This window comes from Musa acuminata, chromosome BXJ2-10 (genome assembly GCF_036884655.1).
Source record: "Musa acuminata AAA Group cultivar baxijiao chromosome BXJ2-10, Cavendish_Baxijiao_AAA, whole genome shotgun sequence".
NCBI lineage: Eukaryota > Viridiplantae > Streptophyta > Magnoliopsida > Zingiberales > Musaceae > Musa > Musa acuminata.
Window position 1 is genome coordinate 31,258,328 of NC_088347.1, and position 18,966 is coordinate 31,277,293.

Genomic DNA, 18,966 nt, shown 5'->3' on the forward strand with positions numbered 1-18,966 from the left:
CTTGTCCTGATTATTTGCATTCTGCTTCTAAGACAGGCAAACAATGGAGGAAATGGGGATAAGATCATAAGAGAGTGGTGGGGACCTCTTATCTTCATGCCCACCATGCTGAGTGTTATCATCTTTCAAAACATATTTTGGTCCTTTCTGCTTGTTATCAGAGTCCTTGTCACAATCCCTGGCAAAGTGATCAAGAGCACCACACTGGACAACCCTCTACAAGATTGAAATAACAAAACATTATATCATAATTTTGTAAATGAAAAGTCTTGTTGAGCCAATTCTATTTGACTCATCCCATCCAAAACAGCCACGGCCATTCTGTAGGTGGGTTACATTGCTAGCATGAAAAGAAGCAGAACAGAGACGTAAGCTGGCACCACCAGAGGCCCATAAAATTATGAACACTGGGCTGTAACGAACGGTCAAGTCAATTTCCCTCTCTCATTAATGTAGCAATGCACTTATCAAATTTAAGTAATTGTTTTTGGAAGTCATATGTTCTACACCAAGTAAAAATTACAAAAGACTGCATGCAAGAGAGTAGTCGTCTATCTTCCCTGTAAATTTTCTTCTATTTCTGCATCACGTACACACGAGTATTCCATTTATAAAAAGACTTGACTCCAACTGCCTATGTTCACAAGCAAAATAACGTGGTTCCTTCCCTTGTCTAGAGAACAGACAGCTCAAAACAATCCTTTACTACAGCAGCTACAATCTGATCCAAGTCTTACAGTTCAGTATTCCAACTACTTTCACAAATAGAACCAGCGATTCAAGACAAGAATCCAAGTCATAATGCCTTTCATTTCCTTTTAACATCTCATTTCCTTTACTTCCGGTCCTTTTCTCTATATTTCCTTTCACGGTAGTCATCAACATCATGGTCTCTACTTTTCCTCTTGCGGTCCCCATCATTTTGTCTGCGAAGCTCGTCAGCATTTAATCTCTTTCGACCATCTCCCTCGTTCTCTCTGCGACTATCACCACCTTCTCTTTCATTTTCTAGTCGCCTACCAAAGCTTCTTTTGGGATCTCCACTGTCATATACATGCCTGCTACTCTCGTGCAATCTCCGACGATGCTCTCTATCCTCATCACCTTTTTCATCGGCTCGCTTATCTCTGTGATAGTCACCATGTTTCCTGTTTCCTCGACTCTTCCCATCCACTCTATCATATCTGGTTATATCATCTCCATGTCGATGTCTGTCTGAAATTCTCTTATCTTGATTCCTCTCAGTAGAGTGATGACTTGCATTTTGCTTCTTTGTTTTTTCTTGTCCATTAGCTCTATGGCCCACAGTCTCCAGATTATCCTCATCAAACAGCATGTCATACCTGCACCATCAAGCATCAAGTCTTCAATGAAAAAAGAAAATACAACAGCAGAAAAAGGAGGGACTAGGAGGTGAGAAAGTGGTCAGGACCTCTTATCTTCATGCCCTCCATGCTGAGTGTTATCATCTTTCAAAACATATTTTGGTCCCTTCTGCTTGTTATCAGAGTCCTCCTTATCACAGTCCCTGGCAAAGTGATCAGGAGCACCACACTTGAAGCAACCCTCTAAAAGATTGAAATAAACAAAACATTAGATCACAATTTTTTAACTAAAAAGTCAAGAGTTGATTCCATTTGACTCATCCCATCCGAACCAGTCATTCTACAGGGTGCATTTCAAGCATGAAAAGATTCAGAAAATGAATAAGGCACAACCCAATTAAATTCAACGTTAACCAGCGTGGGGTTCTGTTTTTGTTGAATTCAACCAAATTCAACCACATTAAAATCTACAAAGGACAATAACATATATAATTACAAAAGAAAACACCAAACTTAGGAGAAAAAAGATACTAATAAGCAACATATGTTTTTGTTGTCCTTTGCATGTCTACATGAAATCCCAGTAAGTTAGTGTGCTAGCCCTGCTAGAGGCCCATAAATTATGGAAACTGGATGCAATAAATGGTCAAATCAATTTCCATGTCTCATTAATGTAGCAATGTACTTATCAAACTTAAGCAATTGTTCTTGGAAGTTATATGTTCTACACCAAGTAAACAATTACAAAGACATACATGCAAGACACAGAACGAAGACATATATACATGCAAGACACTGAACAAAAAGCAACAACAGAATATATTGAGGCAGTGATTGCACTTCAGCATTTTGAAGGTAAAATTATATTCAACATTTCCAAAGGTCATGGATTAGTTAATTTAAAGTATATGATATCTGGTCAGAGACAGAGAGACGAGAAGATCAAAAACTGATTGACAGCCATGACCACTGTCATGATTATAAAAAATGCCTACTGCCCAGTCTCCCTTGGCACCGCTATCTTTACCCACTGGTAAACCGAGTAGAATGAAATTATTGGACATTAAAACTTATCATGGATCAAGCCGAATGAAATCTCCTGGTCCGTGTGCCAGTCCCTTGATGAATCGGTAAAAACCGAACTGTACCAAGTGGTAAAACCTCAAGTGACAGCAAGGTTTATACATCAACTATTTCAAATGAATAATAACAACAAAATTATGTTGTTCTAAGTGGAATATAAAATGCAAATGCTGAGCCAAAAATTAGACATTAACTACTACTTATCATGAAAACAAAATTACTGGATGCTATGCGTGTTACCTTTAGTGGGATGACTTCTTTTGCCCTGCCTATATTGGCTCCATAGTCTAGCAACACTTTGGCTGAAATCCACATGTATCCTTCGATCATCAATTAAAGTGTTGTCCATCTGTTATGGTCACCAAAATCAGTATGCATATCCTCAGCCACTATACATGAAACTATAGTAGCTACAAGAGACGTTATAGATAACAAATCCAAATATTCTACCTCCTCACTGTCATTAAAGAAACTAAGAGCCTGCGTAATAATATTTCCACTTTTAATGGAACAATTTCCCCTCTTATCAGCCTCACAAATCATGATCAACCAGTGTTCCAAGTGTGATGGTCAAATCTTCTAAGTTACAAACATCAAGCATGCTTAAAAAAAGGATTAACAGAATAAAAATAACATCACTATAAAAATTAATTGATTCAAAAGATTAAATAAATCATTCACACAATCCTCACATGTGGCTGGCTAAATATCAAAATCTCATGATTGAAGGTTAATTTATATAGTATATAGAGAGGAAAATTGCAATGACGACTCAAAAACAGGGTCTCCACTTTGTCACTGAGAAGTCATTAATATATATATATATATATATTACTTTGTGGAGCATCTACAATTTAGAAGGGCAAAACAGAAATCCTAGTTTCAAATTGTCAGAAGTTTCTCATAGTTTTGTTGAGTACAACAAAGAAATATCACAAAGAAGTCAAGGAAATATTGCCTATTGCCTGATCCCTTCCTTGAATGCACTTTTTACTAATACTAAATAATCCACTAGCATAACATATACTGTAGGAAAAACAATTACACCCATACATGGGAATAACAGGCTCCTGCACTAGGCTTAATTACACCCTGATCCCTTATAAATAAGGGTTGTCTAGTGCACTAGGCTCCCACAAAAGTGGGGCATGGAGAAGGTCAGTGCATACAGCCTCTCACACACAAGGAAAGAGGTTATTTCTGTGACCCAAGTTTATGGCATCCAAATCACATAGGCTTAATACAACGCTAAGGTTAAGCCTCTCAAGAAAAAATCATCATCATTCTGTCCAAACAGTAGCCGTCACTTGTTTTGGGCTGAGAGCAACAAGTGAGGGGAGAAATGACCATCAACAAGGGGTCTAGTATTTTCAAAACGACAAACCAACCACGTTTGCATGGTGTTTACAGGAAAAATATTTGTATAATATCACTGCCTTTATTTATTGTTTTGTATTGATGGTAGTAATTTGAGGGCAAGGAGAGTAGGTCATGTGGATCTATGAGATAGCAGTATCACAGTCAGGAACAGGATCAGTTTAAGCATAACAAGGAGCCTATGAACCAATGGACTACTCCAAGTAAAGCTCAAAACCCATCCCAATTCGTCCAATAATTATGTCAGGGTATCCTTACTCGAGAAAGATTATAATCATGATTTGATTATGATTCAATTAAAATATTTGACACTTGATCAGAAGGATTTAGAATGTGATGAAACCTAAATAGAACTACAATAAGCTGATTGGTAACTTGAGCATAAAGAACCTACTTCACAACTTTTCACAAAATTAGCTTCATAGAGAGACACAACTCATCAGAGCTTAATATCTATAAAGTCAAGACAGTTGACTCAAATATTAGAAGTCATATAGTATGACCCTGTTTCTTCCAAGTATAACAGAAAAGAGTCTGTTATAAGGCACTTGACTTCCCAACAGACCCTGGTTTAGAACCCAAAACAAACAGTTACTTCAAATTAAAGGCAACAAAGGCATACCTTGAAATATGCTCTTTCACATGCCTCTTTTGTCTCAAACTCTGAGATAAGAAATGGATAGAAAATGCACTCAAATGTTAAGTAACAATGAAAAATGACAAGTGAATGCATACACAATAATCAGATATGAACATTAAGTTTAAATCTTGACAATGTAAAACAAATCAACATCATCAAGTCTATGAATCCTTTGCTGCCATTGTTGTTAATAACAAACTTATTCATCCTCAAGACTTTTCTTAATTATTTATGTTGAACCTGCTTTTTAGGAATGCAGGCAATGATAGAATAAGATGACTGGTGAAAAAAGCTGATCTTTTCAAAACCAAAAGGCTAGAGAAATAAAACAAAAAACTACAACCAACAAGAAAATATCACTTCCATTTCAAAAAAATATTACCTAAATTGCGCAAAAGATAACTTGGCATTTCCATTAATTCAACTCGCCAATACATAAAATTTTCACTATTCCTTTCAGTGGCAATAACTTAAAAAAAGAAAAAAAGCTTGATCATGCTTTCCCAAAAAAGTGGTGTCTTCTGTTTCCCAAAGATGATACCTCACTTATGTTTAATCCAAAGACAAAACAACAGAAATATGTGATGTTATTGTATCTTCGACTCGGGGACAACTCCGGGATTATATGATCCATCCAATTCAGCATTTCAATGCTCAAGCTAGGCAATTTACATGTCAATTGTGCTGCTCATATCAGATGGCACATATCATTCTGTCAAGGGAAAGGACTCAAAAGTGTTATTTTTCTGTAACTATTTAATGTTATTCTTTATTTATAAACTTGGTCTACTCCTACTAGACCTTCTGTAGTAAGACATCTTTTTAAACCTATTGCTTTACAATTTTCATCTAATGTGAAAAATTAGAGGGGTAATAAAATTTACATGTCCAACAAATGCCCCCATCAGTCCTGTGCCAAACTAAGTCTAATGTCAATCCAATTCCAGACTGAAGTCATAGTAATAATGGAAAACTAATCTTGCCCCTAGTTACTCTTCATCCTAATTAATGTTACTGGAGAGAAGATAAGATCATTCTCCTAAATTACTTTTTTTCATTATTCTTCTTTATTTTCCAACTCATACTCGCAGCAAGAGTGTCAGCATTGTGGCTAACTGTTCAATGCCTGATGGCACTTGTAACTCCATATGAGAATCATTCACTATTAACAAATGACAATCAGGATGACACAGGCATGCTGGCTTATAACTAGGGATCCTCAAGGTCATTTATTTCAAGGTAAGAGTATGGAAGAGTCAATTACAAATGGAAATCAACACTTTACCACATCTACAAACATAAAACACATGAACAAAGTCAACTGACATCAATACACATTAATATACTGATTTAAGTAATAAAAAGCTATGTGCATAATGGGACAAGAACTTACCTATAAAAGCATAGCATAAACTATCTCCAGTCTTGTAATCACGAATTATATCAGCTCTGCAAACCAAATTATTGCAGTTAAAAGGGGTGAAGAAAACAAGAAGCATCTACGAGTCTGAGCCAGAAGGCAGCACTTACGACATGACATTCCCAAAGCGAGAAAAGATTGTATATAAATCCTCATCCTGGAATCAACAACAAGATGAAGATAAGGGAATAAAGTATCAAAAGGAGACTTATCATGAGTTGCAGTCTTGCAGAAGTTACTTGGACTAATTGTAAAATTTTTAAACATGAACAAATGTAGCATTGAAACAAGGACTTGATGAAACATGACTAGAATCAACTGGTTATTCAGTTAATGATTACTTGTGTAACTGGATTAAGTTTACAAACAAACAACACGTTCTCTGGTGGTTTTATGTCAGAATCTGGAATGTCTCCTATCTGGCATAGATGAAAAAAAGTGCAAATTAGCAACAACAAAAAAAAGTATTTAGATTATCAAGAAATGTAAGCATCAGAGTCCGTATGCTGGTTTCTTACACTTTCAAGAATTGCTGCATTTGTGTGAGCCTCTTTCACACGAAGTCTCTCTTCAAGCTCTTCTGTGCCTAGTGTCTCATCCAAGGGAACCCAGTTATCTTCCAAGCGCTCTTCTGCAATCTAGATAATTCCCAATGGAAAGGAGGTTCAAAGTTCATAAAACGATATAAGCGGTTGACCAGAATCAATGTGCAAAGGACACCAAAAAAGGAATATCTATTACAACAACAATTCATAATCCCTATATTCCAATGAGGTTTCTCCAAAAATTTCAAGTTGTTTTAGAATCCGTAAATAAGCATCAAAGAATAATAATTTGATGGAAGATTAGCTCAGAATGGATGAACATTCATGAATACATCTGTTGTCATGAAATGATGTTAGGGGTTTACATAATTATTATGAAGATCGCAAGTGGCATACTGCACAATGATGTCAGAATTTAAATAGAGCAAACCAGCATCTTCTCTCAAAGCCAGTGGTCCGGTGCACTATATTCAACTAAATCACTTAAAGCTCCAGAAACTATAATCTGTACTAGAAGCCATTTCCAACAAAAATTTAATTACGATATGTAATGAAATAAAATTCATTCTACCATTACCCAGGGCAATAACTGCCCAGAATTTAAGCTTTGTGATCCTTTTGTTTTATTTTTTCGTACAGACACCCACACCACCCACCCTCATAAGATAGATCGACCGTGAGTGAGGAAATTATCCTTTTCTGCTTTGTGTTTTTTTCCTTTTCATTTACATAAGAGGTATTGACAGTGCTTTCCAAGCATACCATACAACAAACAATAGGAACAGCTAAAGAACTAGATATAGGCAAATGCTTGATGAGAAAATTATTTCAAATTTTACCACCAAATATATCATGGCAATTGAATTCAACTTGAGTTGACCATGTGTACGACAGTGCTTTACAAGCATACATATAACAAACAATGGGAACTAATAAAGAACTAGACATAGGCATACACTTGATGAGAAAATGATTTCAATTTTTACCACCAAATATATCCTGGCAATTGAATTCAACTAAAGTTGACCATGTGGACGACAGTGCTTTACAAGCATACCATAGAACAAACAATGGGAACTGACAAAGAACTAGACATAGGCATACACTTGATGAGAAAATGATTTCAAATTTTACCACCAAGTATATCCTGGAAATTGAATTCAACTAAAGTTGACCATGTGTACGACAGTGCTTTACAAGCATACCATAGAACAAACAATGGAAACTGATAAAGAAAGAGATATAGGCATATGCTTGATGTGAAAATGATTTCAAATTTTACCACCACATATATCATGGCAACTGAGTTCAACTTACCTCATCAGCTGGTTTACCCTCTGGTGAATTCTCAGGAATAAACTCAGCAAGCTGAGGTGGATCATCAAAAGGATCATCCAAAATGTAGGTATGTTTGATTCTGTTGATATAAAAGCGCAAAATTATATACACTGAAGAAAGAAAGGAAAATATTTTGAACCCTGAGACCTTCAAAAACATACTGAACTACAAAAAGAATGAGAGAAAATATGCTAACTTTTAGCAATTAGCATGTCAGTGTCAAGTCACGAAGATACTGAAAAATAAATTAAAATTTTAGTACAGGAAACTTGAACAATAAAATTTTATTATGAATACCACTCAACTGCACAAGTTTAAATTAAGACTCAAATTTACACATTCAAGGTGGACACCAAACAGTTCAAACTAAAGCATCTGTAAGGCAACTAAGAAAAATGCTAACTAATTTACCACCAAAATTGAGATCTTCTTCATATGCATCCTTGGGTCATTCTAACTCCAAGTCCTTTCTTTGTCTCACTTAGGAAGATGTGAAATCGAGTTCCAGAACAGTAAGATAAGTGTTGATATATGATCTGAGCATATTTAGTGACTATACATGCAAATTTACCAAGAAGCTACTTAAGAAACATTTTACATGTTCAATTTTGTGACTTATTCTGTTTCCTAATAACCAAATGTATGGAACAGGTACTCAAATGTGTAGTAGCATAACAGAACAACTCTGAAGTATAAGGACGACAGTAGCGTAATAAATATAACAAAGCAGTGGCGGTATAAAGGCACTTTTTGATAGTTCAGATGACTTCTTACTATCAAACATATGACAAGGAACAAAAACAAACCTGATGTCCTTGAAAGGTCTACCATTATTATCAGCATATGCTTCATTTATCTTAGCCAATGTGTCCAAACCTTCTTTTTCTTCAACAGTACCAAATACCTGTGATCAGAAAAATAAGAACATATTCATCTCTAGTGGTTTGGAAACATTTTCTGAAAATAACAAAGAGGAATCATAATGTAATACTCACAGTATGTTTTCCATCAAGATAGTCAATGTCATCACGCAATGTGAAGTAAAACTGATATCAGCAATAGAAACAACTTTTATCAAATTAGAAACAAGGAGCTTTGAATCTTATAGTGCATGGCCCCATAGTGAGATATTTTACTATTAATTTTTACAAAAAAAAATTATGTGAGAAGTATGAGCAAGTTTAACAAGTACAACAAAGGTATACCAACATCTTCAACCAACTGTTTTCTTTGGGAGAAATAGCTGAATTGAAAAGATACTTAAAAGCGAAAAATTGAACAAAAGTACCTGAGAAGCATTAAGATTCTGTCCTGCAGTAGCCATAGCTATGGTACCAGTTCTGGTATGCTTAAGATCTGGATGAATTTCATCCTCAAAGAAACGTGCCTGTTCACCGTATAGAAATCTAAAAGTAGGACAATATGGGTAAGAATCACAATCAATTATAAAGGTGGGCTTGGAGACAATCTAATGCTATGTAGGCTACGAAAAGCTTATATAAATCACTTAGATTGATATAAAAAACAACCAGGAAATTTACTCTGTATTAGTAAAATTAAACACATATGAAAATGCATCAAATTAGAATTGACACAACATGAAGCTTAAAGAAGAAAGGCAATTATACAACTAAAAAATGGGAAAGGTGACCAATATGTCAAATTATATTTCAAGGTTTAACATCGACATTATTCTGACAAAAAAATTGCCATTAAAATTGAATTGATGAAGTAAAACATGGAATGAATCTGATGAATGACAACTACAAGGAGGGAAAACCATGATACATATTTTCTACATTTGCAACCCCCCCCCCCCCCCAGTTTGCTGGCCTGTGGGGTGTGGGGTCTGTGGCATGGACATCAGCATGTCCTAAAATTTGATAATTCAATAAAATGACAGTGATAAGGGGTTTGAAGAAACAGATGAAAAACATAAAGGAACAAACATGTCGAAAGACTAGTGATCTAAAAACATTATAAAACTGATCATACCTAGGCAGGGTCACATGGCTCAAGTCTCCAGAATATAAGAAAATTAAGACAATACAAAGCATCAGAATGAACAAAAAAGGTCCAGAACTTGTAGACTTCAGCTTATTCGTCCAATTAAAGGAGTTCCAGTCACAAGGATTAATCAGGTAAAATTCATGTGATCTGTTCATTGTCACTAGGAAGAATGCATCATGAAAAAAAGTCATGTCATATATCCTGACTTTATCTTGGAGAGAAAGGCATCGTAACTGAAGATGACAAGAATGGGTTATGGTTGCGCTTTGCTCCCGAACTATTTATTCTGATGCATCTTAGAGACATGACTATGAAATTTGAGTTGATATTTATGTCAAGAACTGTATGATTTCAGAAATGTTGCTACTAAAAGAATCTTCACTCCACTTGACATTGCAAAATTAACTGCCTCCCTAGATGCAAAGGCAAAAATAGAAGCACGACCATTCTCTTTTCTATCAAACATACAGTTCTGAGACAATCTAATGATTTGATATTTATAATATCTTACAGTCTGATGGTAACCATAGTCCAAACAGTCAAATGACGTGCCTGGTTCCAGCAATTCAATGTGATAAAGTGAGTGAACATCACTTATAAAATGCAGCAAACGAAATAAGTGGAAATACTAACTTGTACGCTGAATCTCCTCCTGTGCCAGTCCCGGTCCTGTCTCCAGTCTGAGCCAAGAAGTCCTTTTCCACTTTGTGAAACAGACAACCATTATAATACTTCATCCTGCACAAATTAGGACCAATAATCACAAAAGGAAACCAACAAACCCTAGAAACCTCAATTTTAGGGTTTTACGTTCTTCATCCGGCACAAACAAACACCTTCGTTCCCAAATGAGACCAAGAATAAGACGAAGTCTAAGAAATGGAGAAAGCTATCAGTGTGCATGTACATACTTGCAGAGCTTGAGGAAGTTCTTAGTGGTGAGAGGACATCGGTCGGTGTGGAGATCCACCACAATGTCCCCCAAGCTCGTCACGATCAAAACCGACATCGTGGGGCGCTACCGAAAGCCGATAGCCGCTCAAGTGATCCCCCGTGTTCACCCAGCAGCCGCCGCGGCGTCCGGCCTCCGCTCAACCAGGCAAAACGCTGGCGAGCACTCCCGATGGGCACCTCGTCGAGACAAAGCCGCGCCCTTCCTTCCGCTGCCCGATTACACAAGCCACAGGGTTCGGCTGCAGCCCTAACTTAGATCAGATCCCAACCGAAACAGGAAAGCAACACTTTCTTATTTCAGGAGAGCATTTTTTTATTATATTCATTATTTTCAGCGTGACTATTCCACGAGGACCAAAATTGTTTTAGGCAAATTTTCGTAAAAACCCCTACATTTAAAAGATTTTAGCGTCCTCGTTTCGAAAAATTATAAAATATTATATATTTTTTCTTAAAATATACTTTTGACCCCTGCCTTCACCTCATCGACCGCTATCTCCATTTGAGCCCCTGGCAACCTCCACTCCTAGTTTCATTCATAGACACTCCCGTTCCTTCCCTTTTCTCTCCCTTACCCTTTGTGTCTTGGTCCCTGATCACGTCTTCCTCCATCCATTACCTTTTATGCCCATCGGTCACTACTTTTGTCTTTCACTATTGCCCTTACCTCTCTTCACTCTTTTTCTTTGTCGTCATCGTCATCTGCACCCATGATACCTTTGTCGATGTGATAATGATGACGATGGGATAGTAAAACTATGACAACAAGTGATAGAGGTGAGGATAGTAGAGCAAAGGTGGTAGCAGGTTGACAATGATGGAGAGTGAGAAGGTTCATACATGAATTTAGTCAAAATTGAAGGCGAAGACAGTTAGAACATAACCAATGACCAATGCACAAAAGTAATAATAGGCCACAACTGATGAGGCAGAGATTGAGGACAAAATCATCTATGAAATAAGAGGTACTCCAAGAGAATTTTTAAAAAATAAATGAGTTTTATGAGAATTTTTCAAAACTATAGGGCTTTTTACGAGAATATTACTCAACTTTTTTCTCTTTTCATTTTTTTAATACTTCTATTGACTTTTTTTTATGAAATGTTCTATTGGTGTTCTATTTTTATTATTTATAATATTATCTTAATTTTTTTAATATTTTATATCCCTCTATAAATGAACGTAAATATCATAGTTTGAAATGTAACATTAAGAATAATGTGAGGAAGGTGGTGACACATGAAAAGGGAATAGTAGAGGGCGACACAAAAGGGATAGGAAAGTGGAACAATAAAGGGTGGGGCGAGCAATGCTAGAAGCGTGGTTAGCATCAAAATGATAGAATTCCTGTGAGCAAACCCCTATAAGCAACCTTACGTTAAGAATAGAGGTGATGAGTGATACTTCTCACGATAGACAAAAGTAATAACGATGATAATAACGTTAATGATTAGTGAAAGATGGAGAGGTATTTTCATCAAAATGATAAATAAGATATCTATGAGTAAACATTAATTATGATATGTTATTTAATTACTGTTAAATATTTTTTAGATAAAATACCCCAATTACATTATATATATATATATATATATTTAATGATTGTATGAAAATAAAAAGGGTGTTAATAGAAGTTGGTGAAAAAAAGAGCGTTTATCTTAGAGAAATTGCCATCAATTTTTTTTACTTAAATCCACCGGTGGGCGATTATCTGGAACACACAAGTACCATCTCCAAATCACGTGCGAGGAAAGTTTTAAGGGATCGTTGATCGCCTCTAGCACCGTTTGACCGGTGGGCGTATTCTCCCGTCCTTGGGCCCTACCGCCGGCGTCTCCAGCCGGAGCGTTGGGTAGCAGCAGGGTAGCAGCAAGGAAAGTTTTATGGGATCGTTCATCGCCTCTTGCTCCGTTTGATTGGTTGCCGTATTCTCCCGTCCTTGGCCCTTACCTTCGGCGTCCCCAGCTGGAGCGTCTGGTGGCATCAGGTTATCTGTGCCGTTCTTGTTATTGTTTCTTTTATTTCGTCCATTGCTGTGTTCTGCCTTCGCCTCATCCTCGGTGCGTGAAACGAAGATTGCTCCCAATAAGTCGCTCCGCCCGTTCACCATCGCTGATACCACCCGTCGACGGTAAGATCCTCCGTCACTCCGCCTTCTCCGCTTCCTCGTTATTTTAGCCAAATTTCTTTGGACTTCGCAGGCTGTCGATTAAGGTTTTCCTTTACCTGATCTTCTTGCCGATTGGGCTCCAAGAATCTCGTCTTTTGGAGATCAGACGTTCGAGAGAACCCAATAGGTGCCCATGAACAAGGAATTGACGTGATAATGCGGATGAAAAAGGTCGGAAAGTACGATGTTGTTAGAACCATTGGACAGGGGACCTTTGCCAAGGTCAAGTCTGCTGTCAATACAGAGACCGGCGAGATCGTTGCCATGAAAGTGCTAGCAAAGAATACCATCCTTGAACATAGGATGGTCCATCAGGTCCTACACTATCTGCATTTGAACTTCTATCCCATTATTGTACTTTCCTCCTTTCGTTCCTCCTCCCTGGCTATGACTCATTATGTTTGTGGTCAAAGGGATGCATATGAATATATCTTGTTATTTGCATAAATTTAGACTATTGATAGAGATAATTAGTTTTGCCTTATGATAACGAAGTTTTAATTCTGATTGTTTTGTTCTCAAGGAATGTGATGAACTTTGATGAGATGTGACGTACACAAATTCTTCCTTTTGGGAGGAAAAGAAAAAAAACATTACCTATACGTAGGAATGAACAAACTCTACAATTCAAATGATTTTTTCTTTTTGGCTATAGTTGGAGAGGAGCTCAACCGCCCATGCTCATTCTTGAGCTCCAACAGCTTGGGCTTGAGTACTAGTTCAATCTAGGGGTTGATGAAGCAGTTCAGGCAGTTAGAGTGGTAGACATAAGTGTGATTGTGAGGAATGGAAGGGGGTGTACCAGGTGAGGTCTAAGGAAGATCTAGAAGCTTTGGGTGGTTGAAGTGGGTGGTGGCAATGAGGCTAGACTAGACAGGTTGATGCTGAGGATGGTGAACTCAAGTAGACTAAGATCGAGGAAATTTTAAATGTATAATATGTATATGCATTATATCCAATCAAACCGAATCACATTTAGGTTTGGCTTATTACGAAAAATGTGCACAAGTTAGTAGTTCAAGCTTAACTCATATTTTTTGCAACAAGCCATATTCGAATATACTCATTAACTTTGTTGAGCTTGAATCACTAGCGCAAAAGTCCTTAAACCATATTAATGGTAGTGCACTCTCAAGGCCTTAGAGCCTATTCAAGACTTTGCCCATATTCAATTGGAATTAAATTTGGATATTACAATCTTTTCACTTAAGTGTTTGATGACTTCGTCAAGGTTTAAAGTTTAAACATAACTCAAATTCAAACCTTGACATCATGCATGTGAATCCTCACTCAGTGGTGGCTTCATACCTTAATATCTCTAGTTCCATTCATGGATAGCCCTATCTTACTTGTGTCGCTCACCATGCCCAATATTAGGTATGCTGATACCATTTGTTATGATATGATCCGATGAGATAACTGATCCGTCAACTTTGTTGAGCATGAACAGCTGAGTCAAGATGTTCAAGCTCAAGTCAATAATAGCACATCCATCAAGTTCCTAGACTCAATTCAAGTCTTTACCTAATATGAGGTTAAACTTAGGGTTATTGCATGATCTCTTGCTGTCTGTGAACACACAACCTAACTTAAGCCTGTACCTACATGTTGAAAGAATAAAAAGGGATAGGTGGGTAATTATTTGATGATGATCTATGGTCCATTTGTTGCCACAGATGGACAGGTAACAATGTTCTGTATGTTCAATTAATGTGGGCTGTCTTGCTGTTTAGCTGATTTTAAATACTATGTCTAGGAGTCTAAAAAGAAGATGCTGAGACTTGGTTGAGATCTATGACTGGTTGAGAGATGCATGATATGCATTGGAAGTTTCATTGTATATAGTTACCTTGTACAACTTAGTTCTGTAAAAAGTTTTTCCTTGTGATAATGTATATTTCAAAATGGTTGCAAGTAGTGCATAACTAAGACCAATCAACACTTCTTAAGTGGTTTTGGTTGCAATTACTACACTTAAATTAGTTTTCTGAACTATTTTTTGGCTGAAGAAGATGATCTAAATGTACGCACTTTTACAGTTTTACTTACATGCTTAAATCTGTGCATTCATAATATAGATGCAAGCCTTATATGTAACATTTATCTTTCAATAGACTAATTGTTTGTTGATTGTGATGGCTGTTTATTTCAATACCTCTTTTGTGGCACTGCATTATTTCAATGCTTATAACTGTCATGATCATAATTCATTTGAGAAGTTTCTTTTATGCTTCATCCTTCAAACTATTGCTGTAGTGATTTGGTTGTTTTATACATCTGGTTAACAGATAAAGAGAGAAATATCCATAATGAAGATTGTGAGGCACCCAAACATAGTTAGACTGCATGAGGTTTGTGTTCTGCTTTTAGGTTTGTTAATATCATATGACCAATCAAACCTACCAGGTCTTCTGTTCTTAATGTAAATTTACTTTTGTTTGTTGACGTGACCCATGCCATAAGCTTTCTCTCTCTCTCTTTTTTTTTTGGTCTCAATTCTCAAACATCTTTCTTGTATTACTTGTTTTATGGTACATCAGGTTTTGGCTAGCACAACAAAGATATACATCATTCTGGAACTTATCACAGGTGGTGAACTATATGACAAAATAGTAAGGCATCTTTTTTTCTGCTATCAATATTGATCCTTGGAAGATATATGTTTTTTTTAGTAATTGCTCCAGAAATTTTAGTCTTCAGCTTGCTTATCTAGGTCATTTGAAAATCTTTCTGCTAGTTTTGTCTGTGTTTATAAGGCCTGGTTCAAATCTGGTGCTCCAGGCTTGACGTTCAATTGATTTATTTCTTTTATGATAAAAATACTAGTTTGTGGTATTGTGACCATGCTTTGTATTTTATGATAAAAATACTTTTCTCTACAGCCCGACAATTGTAAGATATTATTATGCAAGGTTCACAATTTTATGTATTGATCAGGGCGCAAACTGTTGTAATGGTATGTCAGTACATTGGTGCATGCCAAATTTTGGAAAAAACTTGAAAGAAGGCTGAACAAACAAAAAAAGGAACTGCCCGGGACAAGCCTTGGGTGATATATGTCATATACCAATAGGCTGTTAGACTAGTATATATTGCCCATACCAAAGCGTACCGGATGGTCTTAGAAGCCTTGTTATAATATTACGACCTATGCAACATATATAATATAGTTACATTTATATATATACACATGATAAGGAAAATAGGTACATTATATTTGTATGTTTATAAACTGACTCAACTTCTTATAAATAATGAAATAGACTAAAAATAATTTAAAACTAGTATATTATCAAAAATTACATTAATAAATTAGAAAAAAAATAAAATTTAATAATGAGTAGAATATTACTTAGTATCATAATCTATAAAATTATTCTGACTTTAATTTAAAATTTATTTATTTGACTATTAAGACTGACTTGTCTTTTAACGATATGAATGATATGTATAACTGACATTAAAACTGAAAATAGATGGTGATATCATGCAAAGTACAATGAAGACATTTTTTATAGATGGTGATATATGAAACTGTCTTTGTACTTTTATCTTCTTTTATAATTTTTATGTATTTTTGGAGTTTAATTTTTTTCTGATGCAGTAAATCTCACCAATATCAATTATATTGTCATTATCCCACAAAGTTGTCTAAAAGAAAGTGGCTAGAATTCTTAAAATACAAAGTTGTATGATATTAGGAATGCCAAATAAACTAAAAAAGAATGCCCTATAGACATTCTAAAATAGTCACTAAGAAATAAGAATAATGATGAGAATTAGTACAAGAAGAACATCAAAATAGCAAGTCTACCCTATTGCTACTGGGAGTTGGTGAGGATGCTGAGACAACACTCTTGTTTCCTAACTTTACAACTGTGGCTTGAGAAAGGATTTCTCTGCTCCTATTTCAAGTAGGATTGAGCTCTGTGCTATTTTTTTCAAGCTGAATGTCTTATTTGCTTTTCCAAACCGACATAGAAGTTCTCATTTGACTGAGAATTGTTATACAAATATGAATAGAATTTGTACCATGCTGCACTAGATTGCATTATGGTCTGTTGGATTGACACATTTAAAGGGTTGAATGAAGCTTTCCTGAGCTAACCCATATGCTAAATCAGCCCATACTCGAGCTCTTTCAGTGGTCAAGAAGCCTGATCTAGGGCCGGATAGGTCCTAGCTATGCCCTAGGCTAATGGGAGAGTCTAAGGTTGGGTCACATTATTACGGAAGTTAGGGGAGACTAGTGTTTAAAGGACTAAAGTTGGATGGAAATAGCCAAGGGAGGAAGAAGATGATTTAGAAAAATGAATATTTTGACTTTCACAAAAAAATGGTCAGATTATACCTCAAGTTTCTTGTCAACAACCTTTTTCTAAAAGCAATTCAGATCTTGATTAAATTGATATTTCTATGAAGTGGATCTGTCAGAATCTGAACTTTAGTCCAGTTCAATAAAGCCAAAGTTCAACCGTCTCTGATTCTGTGTGAATCAGGATGTGTGCAAATTAGCTTTGCAGATATCTAATCATGAATGCGTACAGTCTAGCAGACATATTTCAAGAAGGAAAGAGATCTGGATGAGATGGGAAGGACTCGAGTCTATACCCTATCAAAACAGGGTGGCAACCCTCTTTAATCACCAGATTTTGTTGTTTGTTCAGACTATGCAGACAGATTATACATACCGTCTAAATGACGAGAGTTGTGTGTTCCTTCTTTTGAGTTTCTATTTAAATTATGTATTACATAATACATATCACTTTATCTGAAGGCTGTTTAGGTTCTATAAGTTGAACAAGACTGACTATTTGAACCAAAGCCTAATTTCTATAGAGCAAATACAATTTGATGAGGACAACCCTCACAAAATCATCAAAATGTGCCTGCTTCATACTCCTTGATATCCTTTTCCTCCTAAGCGTACATTGGCTTCAAACTATTATAAATCTGTTTTGACAACTCAAGTCAGCAGTTCTGAATTAACCTTCCTTCTGGACAATATTTTCCATACTCCTATGGGCTACTTATGTTGCAAATTTTATGTAAATTCTCTGCGACAGTTCTTAGATAAAAGTTTAACTAAAGCAAATACCTTATTTTGTACCAAGAATTATGTTTGTGAGTTATCCTATTGGACACCTTTTCTTTGGTTCATGCTGGCACATCTACCCAAAATAGGGTGGCACTTCTTTTATGCTGCTATAAGTTTAATCTGTGCATATTGACCTGTCATGAATTCATTTCGTCCAACGTGCACCAAGTATGGATATGGAACCAAACAAGCACTACTTTGTTGTCTCTTGCTAAGCCTAACTGTCAATGCACATATTGTCTTGCAGTGGCATTGTGGTCCTTATTTTGGGTATTGTAGGTTTATTTACCAGGTTTATTGTAATTGATTTGTGAAATATGTGGACTTGAGGTTGAAAAGTTAGGGGATAAAGTAGTCAAAGTAAATGCCAAACTTAAGGTGGTAATTTACTTAATTGTTTAGTCTACAATATGACTAAGCCATTACCCTTTAGACATAGACATCCAGGGTAGTATATGAGTAAATCAATGAAAAATGCAAATATCAAAGCTATCAAAATTCTTCAGATTGATCAAACATTGATGAGACATGATCCAAATACTATTTCTCATCTGGTATTGCAGATCAAACGCATTGGAACACCAAATTTAATCATGATATTGAGGTATTTCATCCAATCTGGAAACGGAAAAAGACAGAAATAAAAATCTTGTGGGACCTTATGATTCTTAGTTTTGTTTGCTTAATTTCAATGAACCAGTCAATATGTGATATCCTACTAAATTTGAAATATCGAGTCATTTAAGTTGAATCAAATTTCAGTTTGTTGATCTCCTAAATCAATTCTTTCTACTTCTTAAACCAATTCTTTCTATATTCATACGATGACATCTCCCAGTTTAGGAAAATTTTTATAAAATTTTGATTCCTTTAAGATTTCAAATTAGGTAAGAACCCTGATTTTAGAAATAAAAAAATTTAAAAAATTCTGAAGATTGGACTAGTAGCATTCTGTCAAAAAAAATTAAATATTTTAAAACTAGAATCCCATCCAAAACAAAGTCAT

General features: G+C 35.9%; 2 protein-coding genes across 7 annotated transcripts in view; one reads left to right on the top strand and one right to left on the bottom strand.

Moving 5' to 3' along the window:
* Positions 1-413: 413 nt before the first annotated feature.
* Positions 414-10,959, bottom strand: LOC135625144 (peptidyl-prolyl cis-trans isomerase CYP59-like). Of its 3 annotated transcripts, none has more exons than XM_065129510.1 (14): positions 10,650-10,955; positions 10,372-10,476; positions 9,017-9,134; positions 8,724-8,774; positions 8,535-8,632; positions 7,708-7,807; positions 6,364-6,483; positions 6,187-6,264; positions 5,956-6,002; positions 5,819-5,874; positions 4,408-4,448; positions 2,649-2,757; positions 1,433-1,568; positions 414-1,343 (listed from the first exon to the last, which is right to left on the bottom strand). In XM_065129510.1, exons 1-14 carry the CDS (start codon positions 10,745-10,747, stop codon positions 836-838), a joined length of 1,665 nt encoding a protein of 554 aa, XP_064985582.1. In that variant the 5' UTR covers positions 10,748-10,955; the 3' UTR covers positions 414-835. The 3 variants fall into 3 exon arrangements, with proteins under 3 accessions (XP_064985582.1, XP_064985583.1, XP_064985584.1); XM_065129512.1 differs by having other exon boundaries at positions 1,145-1,343; positions 1,433-1,528; positions 10,650-10,959; XM_065129511.1 differs by lacking the exon at positions 6,187-6,264 and having other exon boundaries at positions 10,650-10,956.
* Positions 10,960-12,443: 1,484 nt separating this feature from the next.
* The window catches only part of LOC135625145 (CBL-interacting protein kinase 24-like), a 28,400-nt gene continuing 21,877 nt past the window's right edge, over positions 12,444-18,966 (top strand). For 2 of the 4 annotated variants that reach the window (XR_010491917.1, XM_065129516.1), the window contains exons 1-4: positions 12,684-12,823; positions 12,894-13,177; positions 15,151-15,213; positions 15,403-15,474. Coding sequence is in view for 3 of the 4 variants with exons in the window: in XM_065129516.1 (XP_064985588.1) it covers positions 13,019-13,177; positions 15,151-15,213; positions 15,403-15,474 (294 nt within the window). In the remaining variant the exon portion in view is untranslated. Of the gene's footprint in view, positions 12,824-12,893; positions 13,178-15,150; positions 15,214-15,402; positions 15,475-18,966 lie in introns of all 4 variants that reach the window. The other 2 variants (XM_065129513.1, XM_065129515.1) reach the window with 2 other exon arrangements.

Bases quoted from the DNA above. Each gene is read 5' to 3' on its own strand.
- LOC135625144 (XM_065129510.1), bottom strand. From the start codon at position 10,747: ATGTCGGTTTTGATCGTGACGAGCTTGGGGGACATTGTGGTGGATCTC. The intron at 9,135-10,371 runs GTTAGTATTTCC...TCCTACTTTTAG, and splicing joins GGAGGAGATTCAGCGTACAA to ATTTCTATACGGTGAACAGG. The intron at 1,344-1,432 runs GTCCTGACCACT...TTGATGGTGCAG, and splicing joins GGAGGGCATGAAGATAAGAG to GTATGACATGCTGTTTGATG.